The sequence below is a fragment of the Sturnus vulgaris genome, chromosome 11 (genome assembly GCF_052056855.1).
Source record: "Sturnus vulgaris isolate bStuVul1 chromosome 11, bStuVul1.hap1, whole genome shotgun sequence".
NCBI classification, from domain to species: Eukaryota; Metazoa; Chordata; class Aves; order Passeriformes; family Sturnidae; genus Sturnus; species Sturnus vulgaris.
This window is the reverse complement of record NC_142253.1, coordinates 11,237,741-11,255,941: the sequence shown is the minus strand read 5'-3', so window position 1 is coordinate 11,255,941 and position 18,201 is coordinate 11,237,741. Positions and strand designations below refer to the sequence as shown.

Genomic DNA, 18,201 nt, shown 5'->3' with positions numbered 1-18,201 from the left:
ACAGGAAAGCCAAGGTGGGACCAGACATCAGTCCTGCCTCATACTACATTAATCCACTGGTTTTAAACATTGCAGACACAACCACGGTTTTATAATCACAGAAAACTCTATATATCTATGGGAGGAGTCCCCTGTCTTTTTTGTGGGAGAGATCACAATATCTACAAGCAAAGAGAACTCACGGGTTGCCAGATCCCGTGTAAATTTCACTATAAATGGTCTCCATATTAAGCTTTTAAATTCTCATAGAAGGTGCAGCAGAATTACCACCAAAGCACAGTTAGGAGCTGGAATGGAATCGAATCTGTATCACCACAGACTTCATGAAACGTTTCTGCCAGGCCATGAAACGACCTGCTGAGAAGCTGGAGTGTTTTTAGCTATTTCAATTGCTCAAAGCTCGTAAGGAATACGTGCCGTATGTGCAGCACATGTCACAGCCTCGAATGCTTACAGGAAGGATTCCAAGATGCAGAACAGAATTATTGTGTAGATTCACTGAACACTAAAAACTGGTGAGCAACACTGAGCAGGTAAGAGACCATCCCTACTTTCCCTGGCAGGGGAATTGGACTAGGTGGTCTCCAGTGATCCCTTCCAACCTCAACGTTTCTGTGAATCTTTGACAAAGTTTTACAAAACACCGTTGGAAAACCTCGGCTGATTTTTGTGAGCTAAAGCCAGCCGAGGTTTTGCTAAGGCTCAGGGTTTCTGGCACACTCAGCGGCTGTGGACAGGCAAGCGACAAGACACCAAGCCAGGGACAACCAAGACATCCCCAGACCCGGCAGGGGGGACAAATCGGATTGTAGAAAGAAGGAAAGAAAGTGCTTATGGTACTGCAGGGCCAAGAAACCTGCGAGCAAGAACAAGCTGGTTCCCCCTCCAGGAGGGCTCTGCTCGCCTCTCCCCAAACCGCCCTTGCCGATTCAGAGAATCGCAGAACCACTTAAGTTGGAAAAGACCTCCGACATCACAGAGTCCAGCCCATGACGGGTCACCACCTTCTGAACCAGACGCTGGCACCGAGTGCCACGTCCAGTGTTTCCCTGAGCAACCCCAGGGACGGTGACTCCGCCGCCTCCCTCCTTCCCGGCCCGACTCCTCCGCAGCGCCCGCGCCCGCCCGGACCAGCCACACACGCCGCACGCGGAAACGGGCGGGCGGACCCTAAAAACCTGCGCCCCTACGGCTGACGGGCAGGCCCGACGCCCAATGAGCGCCGAGGGCGCCGCGGCGGGGACCAATAGCGGAGCGGGGGCGGGGCGCGCTGGAGTGCGCTGGGAGCCCCGGTAACGCGCGGGCCGCGTGCGAGGAGCGCGGGGCGGCCGGGCTGGAGCTGCCCGGGACAGGCCCGCCATGAAGATCGAGGAGGTGAAGAGCACCTCGAAGACCCAGCGTATCGCCGCCCACAGCCATGTCAAGGGGCTGGGGCTGGACGAGAGCGGCGCCGCCAAGCCGGCGGGGGCCGGGCTCGTGGGGCAGGAGAATGCGCGGGAGGTGAGCGCGGGGCCGGGCCGGGGCGTCTGACAAGTCCCCGGTAGTGAGGGGGGGTCGTGCCTGGGTTCCTCCGGGTCGCTGCTGCCGTGTGAGACGCGATGGGGACGGGCGGGGCTGGAGCTGCTCTACTCCTGCTTCGCGCAAGGATGGTGATCCCGGGTGTCCGGCGTGGAAATTGGGGTGCTACGGGCAACAGATTTGATGCAAGTAAGGATGGGAACATCCCTCTCAATGCGGTGGCCGGATAAAACCTTCATGGAATCACAGATTGGTTTGGTTTGGAAGGGACCTTAAAGATCATCTCTCGTTCCACCCCCCTGCCGTAGGCAAGGACACATTCCCAGGTTGTTTAGTCCCATCCAGCCTAGCCGTGAAAGGAGATTTGTAGAGGATCTGCGGCCCAGGCAGCGAAAATTAATTTCTTGCTTTACTTTCAGAGCTCTCTCTGTGCGTGGGACTGCGGGAGGGAAAAGGAGTCGGAGCTCACATATTGGGTTTTGTTTTCTGTTATTTTGTAATGTCTGTGTCAACTAAAATGATTGTAGAAAGTATGTTTTTCTGATCTTGTCTTTGTTTTTGTATGCATAAAATCGAAACTTTTACTTTTTGTAAAGCCTATTATTTCTAAACACTTCAAGTAATGTTGGAACAAAAGATACTATAGCAGTACTTGTGTTAACGGTATAAATACTTATTTGACTTGTAGGCATGTGGGGTAATAGTGGAGCTAATCAAAAGCAAAAAAATGGCTGGCAGAGCAGTGCTGTTGGCAGGACCTCCTGGAACTGGCAAGGTATTATTTTTCTGGTTTTTTATGAGATAAAGTATTTCCAAATCTATTTTGATTTGTTGTCAAAACCGTTTTAGGGTAGTGCTTACTGAATGTTTTCATATACTAGATTTTTTTCAATCAATTTATTGATGTAGTTTTCTGCTTTGTATTTTTAGTTTTGCTATGTCATCAACACTGGCAATATCCACTAGTGTGTTCAGCATCTTTAATGTGAAACCACCTCTTGTAAGTTACTAAACAGATAGGTAACAAGGGGTGTGAAAAACTTTCAGAAGTTACTTTTATATTAAAAGCCAGAATAGTTTTTGCTTGGATTACTTCCCCCCCGCTCCCAAGCTATTTAAGGCTTTTTGCCTCTGTATCAGCTGTCAAATTCAAATTCCCAGTATTGTGTCTTCGGGGTTTTTTAAAAGTCTTTGGCCCGGGTCACCTGTGTTGGAGGAGGGTTGTTAAGTGTGAGAAATGTCAGACAGAATAGTCTTACCATTAAATTGATAGTTGTTGTATAGATGGTGATATAATTAGAAAAGTTAACTTTGTGCAAAAATAATAGTTTCTGAATTATTTTCGAAATTAATGTCTGGGTTTTATATTTGGTTTTGTTTTTTTTTCCTTTTAAAGACTGCTTTGGCTTTAGCTATTGCTCAGGAACTGGGAAGCAAAGTTCCCTTTTGTCCTATGGTTGGAAGTGAGGTCTATTCCACTGAGATCAAGAAAACAGAAGTTCTAATGGAAAACTTCCGACGTGCAATTGGTAAGTTTCAGAAAAAAAAGAATAAAGTATTTGCATGATACTTTGCTTTTTCCCAGTCATCTAAAAAGGAAATACTTTTTATTGGTCAAGACATTTTCAGATTTTTGTATGCTTATTTTCTTCAGTGCTGATCCTAATTTAGTGAATCTATTTCACACTTAGTGGAATCAGGTTTTCTGTTTACAAACTGTAATTTAATTATTGTATTTTTGTTTGTACTTCAGCAAATTCTTCTCTCATCCTCCATCTTCACCTCTCTGTTTTTTGAAAGAAAAAATAATTTTCAGTTTCTTATATTAGCAGAAATACTTATAGACAGAAAAATGCTCCTCCTGTTTTTTGTTTTAGTGGTTTCATCCTACTAAACAGACAGCCTTAATCAGGGGGTTCCCAAATGGCAGCATTAGCCTGACTTACTGTTCCACTGAGCACAGGGAAAAATCCATGCCAACTAAATAAACACTTTAACTTAATGTCTGCTTCAATTCTACGGTGCATTTACAAGTTTGATGTAAATTGGCTTAATTTTCAACACAGCCTCAGTGATTATCTAAAATCTCTTCCTCAGCAGCTGCTGACAGCTGATAAATGCAGGTAGAAGTGCTCTTGTTTGTGTGAGGATTGGCTAAAGACAGCCCAGTTGATTTTAGTCCTGAACACATTAACAGTAATTTTCCTGTCTCAGTACTGTGTTTCCTCTTGGACTTCATCTGGCAGCAGCAGGGTGAAGAAGTCTCTCAGTTCTTCACTGAAACAAAAGTATTCCATTGACTTTTGTAAGAAAGCAACTTTCAGTAGTCTCTGGTCTTCTGGTTACCACAAAACTTGCAGGACTTGGGGGAGGGAAGCCTCAGTAGTCTGCAAAATTTCCTTGATGTGATGAAGTTCCCTGTCAGAGATTTGGAAACCTGAACCAACAGGTGAAACTTGTGCCATCCATGTTGTCAGTTCTAGAGATAGCAGAGGTTTAACAGCCAGCTACATTGTTAGTTCCCTGCATTCCCTCAGTGTCAATAGAGAGACACTTCTAAACAAATATTAGTGTTAATGAAAGATGGAACTTCCTTTATTCCTTTCTGATTAATTCCTTGTCACATTTTCGTAACACAACCCTTATTGAATATGTTTATGGATGTAAAAAAATATTTTCTGAGTTATTTTAAAGGACGAGTAAACCACCATTTCTTGTAACATAACACTTTCCAGTTGGGTTTTAATCTCAGGTGAGTTTTAGCTTCCCTGCTTGGTAAAGAAATATTTTACAAGGGTGCATTTTTTTAAAAAAGGATTCCATGTAATTTACTTGTCTGGGTGCAAGGAAAGCTTCAGCTCACATGTTCATTGGTACTTAAAGTATTCACTCAGGTTTTTTTGAGTTTTGTTTGTATGTCTCCTTGGTAGCACATTCTGTGTACATCATTGCTCATATCATGCATTTTGCTTTCAAGGGGTTTAGCCACTTGAATTTTTAAAAATTATCAGAGATATTAACATTACAGTTTTTACTTAATGGTTGGGGTTTTTTTCTTGGTAACGACAGAGTCTGACTAGTTTGGATCCATCACTTTATAAGAAAGTAGGAGTTACTCTGAGTTTACAGAATTTTTATTGAATCTTTTAATAACAGACTTGACATAGTCTCATGGCCAAGTATTGTTTGAGATGCAGTAGAGAGGTTATAATATGTAAGAAACATCAAAGGACAGAGTGAGAAATGAGATCAAATTGTTTAATGGGTTAAAAGAAATTTAACCTGAGAGAGGTTAATCCAGTGTAGAGCTCATTAGCAGCTGGTGAGGATGATGACAGCAGCTAATGTTAAGAGCTTAGTTGCAGTAAAAAATAACTGCTGCATTAGCCACTTCAGTGGCATAACTGTTCCTTGTGTTGCCAAACTGGACCTGCCAGTGAGTCAGGCAAGCACTGCTTAGCTCCATGGAGTTAGCTCTATGTTGAACCAAAATATGAAATAGCCCACAATTGCTTCCTTGGATTTGTGTCTGATTTGGAAGTAGAACTCTATAAGAGCTCTTCTGAGAATGAAATTCATAGTTGACACATACATATTCATTTAAAGTCAAAGGATAATCAGCAGCAAGTTGAAAACATCAGTTACCTTTGTTGAGATCGTGTTCATCTGTAAATATTTTCCACAGACACGTCTCTAAGAGCACATTAGCCTGGATTAGAAAAGGCTTCTGAAGCAAATCCCTGGGTTTGCCCTCACTGACTTGGCTTTAACTTGTGTTGTAGAACAGAATGAGCACATGAACTGGATTCTTTCCAGATGAAACAGAACTGGAAGATTCATTGCATGCTTCAGCAGCATACAAATCATATCCCAAACACAAACAGGCTACCATGGTTTCAGAGCAAAGTAGAGCTTGTGCTGGAAGTTAAAAGCAAAACAAAGAGAGCAAGCAAACCTGGCCCAGTCTATGGCAATAACAGTTTCAAAGTGCACATTCCCATATTGATTCACACTCATTGCACATGAGCCAGTGTGATGCAGCCTTGTCTAGGTCAGTTTTATAACTCAGAGGTTCATTAATTTCTGTCTGGTGTTTTGGCATACCTGAAAAACATTTTAAAAATTACTGAAATGAACTTTGTTAATGTCATCTTAAGTAAGAGAAAGCAAACGTTTCTCAGCAAGAATTTGTCATGTTATCCACAGTTACGCTGTTTCTCGCATTTCAGATCCTGGTCTGAGTTTGGGCCCAGTAGAGGGAGACAGACTCGTATTTGTCAGTTCTTTATAGCCCCTATCAGCAGCTCAAAATTACTGCTGAAGTGTCTGATCTATTTCAAAGCAAAATGAGAAGTTACAGAACAAGGAAAGGTTTATAAAGTCACAATACCCTCAGACTGGGCAGGATGACTTCCTTGTATCTTGTTACAGCCCATTCATTATTTTTGGTATGGCATGTGTGTCTCATAAAATACTTTATGGAGTTTCTTCAGATGTGGATTCTTTGAACTTCTGTGTAGTTAGACCATATATAATGGTAGTGGTGGTGGTGATGATAGTGGCTTTGCTTTGAAACTGTCTGCCTGTAAATCTCTTCAGCTTTATATTATTTATCAATTTATAATAACCTGGTTAATTATATTAATTGTGACTAGAACAGAAGCTAGCCAGATATTCTAATGATTGCTTGGCTATCTGAAAAATAACAAAGTGAGGATATAATTTTCAGCTATTTTGAAGTATTTTTAAATTTGCATTGTTGCAGTTTCTGCTAAATTTTATCTAGCTCACCTTTTAGTATAAACTTGAATAGTATTTGAAATTATACATTAACCCTTTAGTAATTTTATGGTGTTCTAGCACAATACTTGTTAATCAATTTGTTATATTTTTAACTCTAAAAAATAAAGTTGTTAAAATGTCAAGTTTTTTAAGTTAGGTTTTTTCCTATAGTTTTGTTAATTTTGCAGGGCTTTTTTGATGATTCAAAAATTGTGTAAAATTCATTGTTACATTAATGTCACTAGTTTCAGAAGGTGGTCTGTGTTTCTGGCTTTAGCATAGGAAACAAATCAAGCAAATTCCGTCTTTGTGAGAGGGAAAAGAGACGGCATCCTAACATTTGCTTCAGGAACTAATAATAATAATGAATAGAAGAAAGTAATTTCTAAAAGTTTAATAAACTTCTTATCAGGTCAGAAGTTGGGCTGAACTTTCATTCTGATGCACAGGATAAATATTCTCACTTAATATTGAAGAAGAGAACAATAATTCATCTTTCTGCCTTTAAAAGTAAAACATTACCATGAAATATAATGCACCCTAACAATATGTTACATTTTGTTGCCAGTAAAGCAGCAGACTCCTAAGTGTACACTGAAACTGTTTTAAACAATTCCTTGCAGGGTTGAGGATTAAAGAGACCAAGGAAGTGTATGAAGGAGAAGTCACAGAACTAACTCCCTGTGAGACTGAGAATCCTATGGGGGGATATGGCAAAACCATCAGCCATGTAATTATAGGACTCAAAACTGCAAAGGGAACCAAACAGTTGAAGGTATGTGTGATAGAGTCTCAGAGATTTCCTTAAGCATTTTGGGTTTGCAGCTTCTATTTTTAGCACTTCTTACTTCTGTTTCAAGCTCTTGATCCCCATCTCTGTCAAGTGGGGCTGGCAGGAGGCTGCTTTCTTTGGCTAGACAACTTCATCCTGACTGTTTATCTGCTTTATGTAGAATATTTAGATATTGGTCTTGTGTCCTACTAATTGAAATAATTGAGATAAACCCATCATCACTTGGTTAGCAGCTGTTATATCTCTGTTTGGCAGCACACACCTGTATATCTCCAAGGAGTTAAAAGTGAGTTTTAGTAGGAAGGGATCCTGATGCAATTTTGTAGATCCAAATACCTGTAGATACAAGTACAACAAAAAATTGGCTGAGTTGGCAATCTGAATTTTGTTCTGTCTCAGTCTGTGATACATTCTGACCATGGCTATAAATTAATGTTCATGGTAATAAACATACGAGAAAGGCCTTGTTTGGTTTTGCTTTCCTGATTGTCAGGGACCAAATTTTTGGGGATGGCTTGGGAAATATTGCCTGTTTAAATATAAATTATTCTTTCTGTCACATCTTTTCTTTCTACATAGGGTGTCATGCTCTAGTGAGTGTTTGATAGAGAACTGGAAATTGAGCTGGTATGTTGCCAGCTCAGGCCCACTTTCCTTTTGTTTTCTTGTCTCCATTCAATTTCCCTGTCAGACGTGGAGAGAACTAAAAGCTGTCTCTGTTGTTAAGTATCATCTTTCATTTGTTCACTCTGAAAACAAGGAAATGAAGAGCAAAAGTGAATAAACATGTACCAAGAGAAACAAAGGCATCTAATATATTCCATACCCATTCTCCCTCACAGAGCTCCACAGAGGATAAGGACTCAAGAAACCAAGGAACATAATTCAATGCTATAGCCAGATTTTTTATAAAAGTTTTCCTAGAAAGCTAGAGAACTACTGTTTCTTAGGTATAAATACATTGTCACATTGCTCAGAGGTATGTTTTGTAGCTGGTATCATTATGTTTCTAGCACTGTCACTTCCTTTTGGAAAGCAGATTTTTTGTAAGACAGTAAGTTCTGTGCATCTTCCAGATTTACTTGCTATCCGTACTCCAAATGTTACAGCTTTATAAAATCCTAGAGGCATTGTCAGGGTGAGTTGCAGTTTAATTTTGTCTGATGGGAGTGAGCTTCAAACTGAATTTCTTTACCTTGATTACCATAACAATATGGAGCTGTTTTGATCGACTGTGCTGTTTGCTTGTCTCCAGCTGGACCCGAGCATTTTTGAAAGCTTGCAGAAGGAGCGAGTGGAAACTGGTGACGTTATTTATATTGAAGCAAACAGTGGAGCTGTCAAGGTAAGAGAAAACTTCTCTACTTTTATGCAGGTGTATGTTTTTTGCAGACCTTTCTCTGCCTTTGTCAGAAGGCTCTCTGATTTATTAGCCTTAACTGACATCATGGTTACATGGAAGTTTTAAAAAGAGCCCAGTGCTTCCCTTATCTGGAGAGAAAAGTCTCTTTTGCACCCAAAGAATGTGGTGATCTGGTTCACAATTAAGGTCATCTGGCAAGGAAGCTATCACTGATGCTGTCTGGATGAGTTTTCTTTTCTGTAAGATCAAGGCATCTCTAAGGGAAGAGGGGAAGAACCAAACAACTTTAGTCATTTTCAGGCTGACATGTGCAGCGTATTTAATCTTTCTTTTATCGCTCTGATATTTTCTCCACAAGATATATACATGTAGAAGGGAATACTGCATTAGTTAGCATTCTTTTCATATCTGATTTAGAAAGTAGTGTATAGTGATCCGTGCTGTTTAATGGATGAGCATAATATTTTCTATCATATAATAAATCACCCACCTACAAAGGAGGTTCTCCCAATCTCTGGTTAATCTTCTGGATTTGTCCTTTAGCAAGAATTGCATAGGATAAAAGAAGGGGAGAGAGGAATGGAATATTCTTGCCACTGAAAATATCAGGTGCTCTTCAACAGAGTTTTTGAGCTTTGATCAGTAGATAGGATATGCCTGTTGCTAAGCAGGGAGTGGGATGTCTGAATTGTCAGCTGAAGCTTGTCAGAATTGGAATTGTGAACTTACCCTGTTATCAAATTCATGTCACTCAGGGTTTTGGCACTGAAATTAATTCTATACCTGGGTTTCTCTTTGCTGTTCCTCAGAGGCAAGGCAGGTGTGATATCTATGCTACGGAATTTGACCTTGAAGCTGAAGAGTATGTTCCCTTGCCAAAAGGTGATGTGCACAAGAAAAAGGAAATTATTCAGGATGTCACCCTGCATGACTTGGATGTGGCCAATGCTCGACCTCAGGTATCTGACTTCACAGATGAAGTCTTTACAGAAAAATTATTTGACATAGATGTGATGTTACCAGAAAAATTGAGATATAGGAAGTTCAGCTAACTCACTCACCCTCAAAGATTCCACTGTAGGAAAAGCAGTAGGTGTTAGACCTTGAAGGCCAGTCTATCTCCTCAGGGAGGTCCTGCTGCAGCTGGCTGCCTCAGGGCCCTGCCATGGAGATTGAATAGGCAGTTGCTTCCTTAGGATTCACGCACCTGGTCATGGAATACTGGTCAGCATAACACTCCTAGCACTACAGTGAACGGTCTGGGAGTTATGGAGCAGCTTCCACCCAGGTATTTGGGATCCACCACCTTCACAGTTAATGCATAATCTAGACCCTCCACCACTGTGCCCCATCACTTGCAGAAGAAGAGCATTGTGGACTGTTGCCTCTAACCAGAAAAAGAGATTATTGCTTTTTCTCCAGAAGGAAAGCTGCCTACAGGTGTGAGGTAGCAGCAGCCAGACCTGCCTAATTTCATTTACTGGAAGTTCTGAATGCAGATTAATCTGCTCTGTGTCTGTGGTTTCGTAACCATGAAATGGAAAATGCAAGAATTGTGATTAACTATTTTTGACTGCTGTGGATTCTGTTGATGTTCTTGCTTATTTCAGAAAGGTTTCATAGCCACTCGTTAAACTTCTTTGGGAATTTCAGTAGAGTTCTTCATGTTTTGCAGCAAAAAAAAAGCCAGGAAATAGAAGACTTACTCCTTGCCATGACTTAATATAAATCCACTCTTAAGGGAATTCTGTCTGTGTCAAAAGCAGAAGTCACTAATAAGTTTAAAGGCTGGAATCCCTACAATAAAACAATACAACTCTTTTAACTTACTGAATTTCAAAATAAGCCTCCTTATTTACAAAAAGTAATTTATTTGATAAAAATCATGGTATTAAAAAGTCATAAAATTTAGAATAATTCTTCCTATGTTGACAGGCCGAACACCTACGTGTGTGCAGGCAATCCAAGTTTCTGTGTTCCCTGACAATTTCATTCCTTAGGAGTTGCTCTGTGACAGTTATTTCAAGAGAGGATATCTCATTTTGATTTTTTATGCTCTCCAAATGAGCAAGATTGAGGGAGTAACTAGGTGATTGTTTCGAATGCTCCTGTGATGAGGTGATCTAAACTTTGACAGATTATCAAAGACTGCTGATATAAAGTATCAAGTTAACTGTAAGAAACAACTTCTTTAGCCAATTCCTGATCTATAAAATTCCCAAGGTATGTGCTTACTACATGACCTCAACTGTCACTTTCTTTTCCTAGGGAGGACAAGACATCCTTTCTATGATGGGACAGTTGATGAAACCTAAGAAAACTGAAATTACCGGTACGAAACCTGTATGGTATTTTGAGATTATATGATCTATGTGTTTTCCAGACAGAAAAAGATTAAAAATAGAGTTATTATATTTAAATGAATGCCTACATAACACATATTCATAAGTACTAGGATTCCAAAAAGCAGTGATACATACAGTTGCTAGAATTGCAATTGCTGGAGACAGTCCAAGTTACTGGTTCATGCATGTAGTGGTAAAATGTATACACTGCTCTGCACCCATTTTCCTGGGGAGAGGTCAGAATGCCAGCACCCATCCCACAACGTTCCTGCAACAGTGTGAGGTTCAGGCTTTCAACAAAGAGTCAAACTGAACAGCAGTAATACACAAATTCTAAAAAATTATGTAGCAGTCACACTGAATTGTGGTGGAGCAGAAGAATGGCACCTCTGTAACAGCTGTCTAAGGACCTGATGCTCCACAAGCACTGCTGCTCTTCCTACCTACAGGTCTTGGGAGAAAACAGTATCCACAGGCAGATCTGTTCTCCTTTCTGCTTTGAAAGAAATGGTGCTTCACTAAGTTACTATCTAAATTTAAATCAAAATCTGTTTCAATACCTAACTGAATGATTGTCTTTTGAAGTATTTTGTCTGCCCCAGAGGTTGCTTTGCTTATTCTAATACCATATATATTGATGTAACACCTGGCATAGCTTTGAGAGCAGTAAGTTCACAGAAACTTATATAGCCTTTTTTTTTCTTTTTTTTTCTTTTTTTTTGTTAAACACAACTTCTTTGCTGAAATAGAGTAGCAAGATTTCATTCTTTCAGTGGTGTTCTTTTCAGCCATGCTTCAGTAAGTTTCGGTTTTAGAATGAAATTTGACTTGACTTCTCCACCCCCTACCAAACTCCACAAACCTACAACAATCAATTTTTCACACATGTGAGTATTTCAGTTAGAAATACTTTGTTGCACAGATATCTCCCCAACACAGTATGAAATGTCACAAAATTTTAGCGTCACAGATAATTTTCCTTATGGCAGTAAGATACTAAATAATGGAAAAGTTCAAGGAGAATTTTCCGTGCTTCAAGCCTTACCCTCTGACCTATAGTTCACCAGCAGAACAACCAACAGTTTCTTTTTGTTCTCAGACAAACTTCGAGGAGAGATAAATAAGGTGGTGAACAAATACATTGATCAAGGCATTGCTGAGCTGGTTCCAGGTGTGCTCTTTGTGGATGAGGTTCACATGCTGGATATTGAGTGTTTCACATACCTGCACCGAGCACTGGAATCTTCTATTTCCCCCATTGTCATCTTTGCTTCCAACCGAGGAAACTGCATTATCAGGTATGATGTCTAAACTTGAATTTTCCAGTTTGCATTGGTCCATAAAACTTGGAATTAGCGGTGTCAGTAGAGTTACAACCTTCAAAGGCTTTTGTCTCTGCCACTGACACCTGTGATAATTCTCTGCATGAGTTGCAAGCTGCATTGGTATTCAATAGCTGCTCATGAGCTTCATGATGGGACAAGCATTTAACACCAGGCTGACTGGAATGCCTCCTTTCCCCTAACAGATCCTTCCTCCTCTTAACAGTTTCTGAATTGCTTCACTTCCTGGGCGATCTGTGACAATTAGTATTTAATCTCACTGTATACCTCCATACATCTGTTGCCTGCAAGTTAGGGACTTCAAAAGCACCACAGCTACAAACCTCTAATACCTTTGTTTCCTGCTTCTGCATTACTTTGCTGCTTGCTGTCCTAATTCCATCAGACCTCAGCTTCTTGTTCTTACTGGTGAAATGTGTCACAGTTCAGCCTCTCCCTTTTCCTGCTATGTTGGTCTGGCTTTTTGTGATTCTTCACTCTTGCTAACCAACTTGTTTTTCATCTCCGCTTCGCTTTCTGCATTCACTTTTATATTTTGCACCCACAAAATGCATTCTTTGCATGTTCAGTAAAAGTGCTCTCCTCTTTCAGAGTCTTCTGTAAAGTTCTACTGCTAGATTGTGGTCTAGGTCTAATTATGTCTAAACAAGCTGTCATTAGCAATGATTGCTACTCTTTGAATTGATTTAATTCAGCTGTATAACGAGCTTTTCCCTCATAGTGGCTCGTCTGGTATTAATCTTTCTCTGCATTGCTTAGAAGTGAGAATGATAAGCCCTTCAGAAATGTTTAAGATGGACATTACCACACTCTCTTTGCAAAGATATAAAAAAGCTGTCTTGTAAAAGTAAAGGAAGTAGAGATCTGTCAGCATGGATTCACTGCAGACCTTGTTACAAAAAAGCTGTGATTTCAGAAAGGAAATTTTCCATATAATAGTGGCATCTAATATTGGAGAGCCATGGCCAGCCAGAACTGCAGTACTTAAATACTAGCACTGAACTTAAAAGTGTAGTTCTTTACCAACACTTCACTGTTTTTACTGCAATCTGTGTAATTCTCATAAATTAAATCTGGGCATCTTTTGACTTCACAGCAAATTACAGTGGTTTTGGGAAACCAAGAGTACATGTGTCTGCAGGCTTTGCTGTTGGGTGTTATATGTCAAACAAATAAAATGGTTGGGGATCTAGATCCTGCCCTGTCGTTCATACAGAGACTTAAACTTCTCAGTTTGCTGGATGGCAAGCGTGGAATGTAAACTGCTGAAGTATTCACTGGGGGGACTGGAGGAAGAATGGCTTGCTCAGCATCAGGGGATATTCTCCAAATGGATGATAGTATATATAATTCTGCTGATACTGCTAAACAGCTTAGTAAGAATGATTTGTTCCTTGCTGGAAGATACCTTGGAACATTAGATATGGCTATATTGTGAGATACAATTCAAGAAAGCACCTCACTATTTTTGAAAGGCATTTAAGAGCTCCAGCAATAGTGTTTGTTTCCCTGGGGCTATCTAGAATGAGCCTTAGAGCAATGTTTCCTGTCTCTGACCCAGGGGGTATGTAGTAAACTAGTAGTATTAGTTGTAAACTAGTGTAGTCACTTTTTACTGATTTTAACCAAACAAATGTACTGAACCCACAGCAGTGTCTGATTTCTTTCTTTTTTGGTTTCTCCTCCAGAGGCACAGAGGATATCGTGTCTCCTCATGGAATACCACTGGACCTGCTGGATCGAGTGATGATTATCCGAACCATGCTCTACACACCCCAAGAAATGAAGCAGGTATGCACAGGATTTTAAAGAACTTGTAACAAGTCCCCGAAGTTGTGCACAGCTGCCTGTTCTGTTACTGTAGAGATGTTTGACTCTGTGGTCACCAGGGCTTGTGCCAGAAAGCTTCCTGCTTGTTAAAAGCCTGCTTCTCTAGGAGTCAATACAGTGAGATGGTTAAAACTGCACACAACTTCTCTGAATCCCAGCCACTGAGGAGTTGCTAAGCGCATGTGGAGCTGAAAGTGGCACCTCACTTGCAGGAAGGCATGAATTTTTAGCTGAAGCTGTCTCTTTCACAAATATGCTTTCCACAGTTTGCAGATTTCAGCAGGTGGTGCTTTTCAGTTGGTATAAGATGAAGGTATAAGTTGGTATAAGATGTCACATCGTGGGATCTTTAGTCCCAGACCTCAGGCTTTTCCCTCCCATGAGACATGAGAGGGATTGAGGAATACAACCTCATGTGCTGCATTTTTGCCTTTATGCTCTGTACTGTAGCTTTAACCTACAGGGGCTGTCTCCTGAAACGGGGAGAATTTTCCTGCTCCTAGTTAAGTTTGGAAATGTAAGCACAGAAAGTGTTGCAGATATCCTTCCAAATGCCTGGAAGTTTTCCTGTGGGGCCATCACAGTGTATTGTGTATTGATTATAATGCTTGGTGCCATTATGATGCATTGTGTCAAAGATCCCCCCTCATTAGCGTCTCAATGCTGGGAAGTGGCACAATGCAGAAGGCATCAGGGTTTACCGTGTCAATTCTTTGTATTATTTAAGAGATAGTGTCAGTGGAGGAGAGCGTTGTCACCAGATAATGGTCTCCTGCTGCTGGATAAGTGCCAAGGTGGAGCATTTATCGAATGTAAACATAAAGGCAAGGCTTAATTTCACTTGGTTTGAGGAGCTTTTCTGTTGATGCTGTCCTGAGCTGTTCTCAGGATGATTTTTTTTTGCACCTAAAGGACACTTTGAAGCATTGTGGTGTAGATTGCAGTAGAAGCAGCCCAGTAATTTAACAATACAATTAGGTTTAGTCTCTATACAAAAGAAATTTTCATGTGTGACTTTTACTCAGCCTGGGGGTATTAAAGACACACTACAGGGAAATCCAGACTAAGTGAGTTCTGTGTAGGTAGTGCTGTATTACCATGCAGGTAAGACACTTTCTGAATGCTGATGTTCAGAAGAGCTGGGTAAGTGCTGTGATTTCCACCCTGCCCAGGGCTGAAGGAAAGTGTTCACAGTAGCATTTCCTAAAGCTAAAAATAGAGTCCAGATATTCGGCCCCATAAATCATGTTCCCATAGTCAGATAATCTCATTTTCCCTTAAATTAAGGCTTTTGAATGGCAGCTTTTCGTGGGAGGAGGAACTATTATACTTTGCCTTCTCACTAAGTAAAAACAAGGCATATGTAAGTTAGTTCTCTCTTTTTGCTCTCATTTGTTTTTCACGTTAGGAGGAAGTTTCTGCTATTGATGTTTCTGTGTGAAACTCTTTGCCTTCACAGTTGATTCCTTTATCAGCACAGAATCTGGTCATGTGTCTACTGAAAGTTTGTTCATAACCTGTTCAAAATTGGTTTTTGTGCGTGTTGATAAAGTGGAAATCCCATTGTGAGGTGATGCTCTGAGACAAGACACACAGTAACCATAGTGCAACCAGAATAGAGAAAAAAAAAATCACTTTTATACTTATTCTACTGAGGTGGTGTTGTAATCAAACTTCTTTGCATATGTGCCTCCTGTTGGATATTAGAGGTTATAACTGATATGTTTGTTCCTAATGTATTTCACCTGATAAACACTTGTTTTCCTATTCCATAGTAAATGCATATGTAAACAAGTGGTGGATTAATGGCTTGGGCCCTAGTCCTTCAGCAATGTTCTACCAGTTTGCTAGATAAAAAGTTACTTTAAAAAACATTGTTAAAGATACGGCATTCAATACCTTGTTTGTAGCAGAAGAAGAACAAAGTAGCAGTGTTTGAATGAAGGGAAGGGGGTGTCTAGGTGATCCACAGGTAAAAATCCTTCAACCTGAAATTGCAATTGGCAGCAGCACTGCCAATATTCAGTGCACATATCTTAGCACCAACTTTCTGCCATTTCAAGCCCCTCTCTTACTCTGCTCCCTACCCTGGCTCCCCGAGCGCATTTTTATGGCTTTAATTTAAACGAGTGCTTCTTGATATCTTGTTTACAAAGCTGCCAAAGTGAAAAATACCTGTATTATATGAGGCTTGCAGTTCCAGAGTTATCTCTGCACTACAACACAACATCATTATCCAGTCTGCCCCTTATCACTCAGCTGGTAATACAGACTACCGAGAGACTTGTGCCACTTTTGTTACAGCTTTATATGCTCAGGCTTATTGGTGATATCTTCCTCTCCAACTTTGTAAAGATCTTCAAACTGGTACAAGCCTGGGACTGTTCTGGAAAGATTAGATTCTTCTTAGTGATTTTTTTTTTTCTTCTTCTTGAAGGAATAGGTGAATCATAGAAAGTAACTTTTTGATTTATTTTACCATCTTCTTGTCAGTTGAATAAAAAGTGTGTTGTGAGCTGCTAAGGAAAGGGTGTAGCTTTCTGTAGGGCTTTTTGGAGGGCTCTGCTGTACAGCATCAGTGATACACTGCAGAATTCAGTAACTGGTGTGGCTATCCAGAAGCCTCCAGCTGCCACTACCTTCTAACATACATTTTGCATTTTCTTGTATAAGTTCTCATATTCTGCTCCATATTAGTAGGTAGGCTTTGCTAACTGTGCAGAGTTACCATGAAGGGTTAGCAGTCCAGGTAAGTTACTTTACCTTAGGTGTTTTAACATTATATTTGCCTGTTCAAGGACTTAGAATTTTACAAATTCTTGTTTAGTGATAAGGTACAGAGGGGTAACTCTCCAGACCGTCTTGTTTTGTTGCATGTCTCATCTCTAAGATGACAGTTTACAGATACTAAGTTAAGTAATTTAGCAAGTTAATTATTTGGGCACTTACTTCACTTACTATTGTCAACAGATCACAAAACTTCGTGCCCAGACAGAAGGGATTAATATCAGTGAAGAAGCTCTAAACCACTTAGGGGAAATTGGTACCAAGACAACCCTGAGGTAAGTTGGGCACAGTTTTCTATTCAGTATGACTGGGTCTAAAGCCACTCACTGTAGGATAAGTCACTGTTGGAAGCGAGAAAAACCTCTTTTACAATGACATTATCTGTTAACAATCATTAAAAAGAGATTGGTAATGCTCCTCTTTTCTTTAAAGAATGTATGTGCTGGAGTGCTTGTTGACTTTTTCATACTGCTGGTAGAGCTTTTTCCCAGCAAATATCCCACTTCACTGTATCATCAGTTCCCTGGGATGCACTGAATTGTAATTACTCATCTGCCTCTGTTTGATCACAGGTATGCTGTGCAGTTGCTGACCCCTGCTAACCTGCTTGCCAAGATTAATGGGAAAGACAGCATTGAGAAAGAGCATATTGAAGAAATAAATGAACTTTTCTATGATGCTAAATCCTCAGCAAAAATCTTGGCTGATCAACAGGAGAAGTACATGAAATGAAAAGCTTATCACGTTAGATGCTTTGAAGTAGCTTTAACCCTTAGCCAGGGCTGGCTTAGTTATTGAATGAGAAACGTTAATGGTTTGTCTCTTTTGGGACTGAAGAATATTTAAATGTTGGACTGCTTTATCAGGCCAGAATTAACTATCGAGTGTTCCTATTTCATTATCAACAATAAGATGCTCCATGGTTTGTGTGTAACATCTGAGTCTCCCTTTTATCACTCTATGTGAAATTAGCAGCTCTTGACCCATCGGTTTTGTCTTTAGGTTTCGTTACAGAAGAGCTCCAACTGAAGTTGATGCTTAAGAACAGTCTATTTTCTTTATGAATCCTGTTTTAAAATAGTTTCCTTTTACAGATGAGAACTTTTTGTTTTTGAATCGAAGTTTGTCTGAAGTGCTTTATAATAAAATATGTCAAGAATACTGGAAGTGTGCGTGTGTTCACTCTGGGTGTTGACCTGTCTAAGAAACAGTCAAAATAAATTCAAAGTAACAAAGCTAAATATGCTTGAAATGGATCTGCAACATAAAAATAGTTTGCAGCAAAGGGAAAGATAGATTAGGACCTTTTAAAAGCGTTTACTTCTTCGTAGGGTTTGGGTTTTATTTTCTGAAGACTTCCTGGAAAATGCAGAAATACATAATAGTTATCTTAGCCCTATTTAAAGCCTTCCCCCCATAGTAACTTAAGTTTTTCTTGGG

The 18,201-nt window shown here is 40.2% G+C and overlaps 1 protein-coding gene across 1 annotated transcript; it reads left to right on the top strand.

The window, feature by feature from the left end:
* The first annotated feature begins 1,246 nt into the window (after positions 1 to 1,246).
* RUVBL1 (RuvB like AAA ATPase 1) lies at positions 1,247 to 17,922 on the top strand. Its single transcript, XM_014871823.2, has 11 exons — positions 1,247 to 1,500; positions 2,207 to 2,293; positions 2,915 to 3,047; positions 6,924 to 7,075; positions 8,349 to 8,438; positions 9,266 to 9,415; positions 10,725 to 10,788; positions 11,901 to 12,099; positions 13,833 to 13,935; positions 16,945 to 17,036; positions 17,334 to 17,922. The coding sequence occupies exons 1-11, from the start codon at positions 1,360 to 1,362 to the stop codon at positions 17,491 to 17,493; spliced, it is 1,371 nt and encodes a 456-aa protein (XP_014727309.2). The 5' UTR covers positions 1,247 to 1,359; the 3' UTR covers positions 17,494 to 17,922.
* The last annotated feature ends 279 nt before the right edge of the window (positions 17,923 to 18,201 follow it).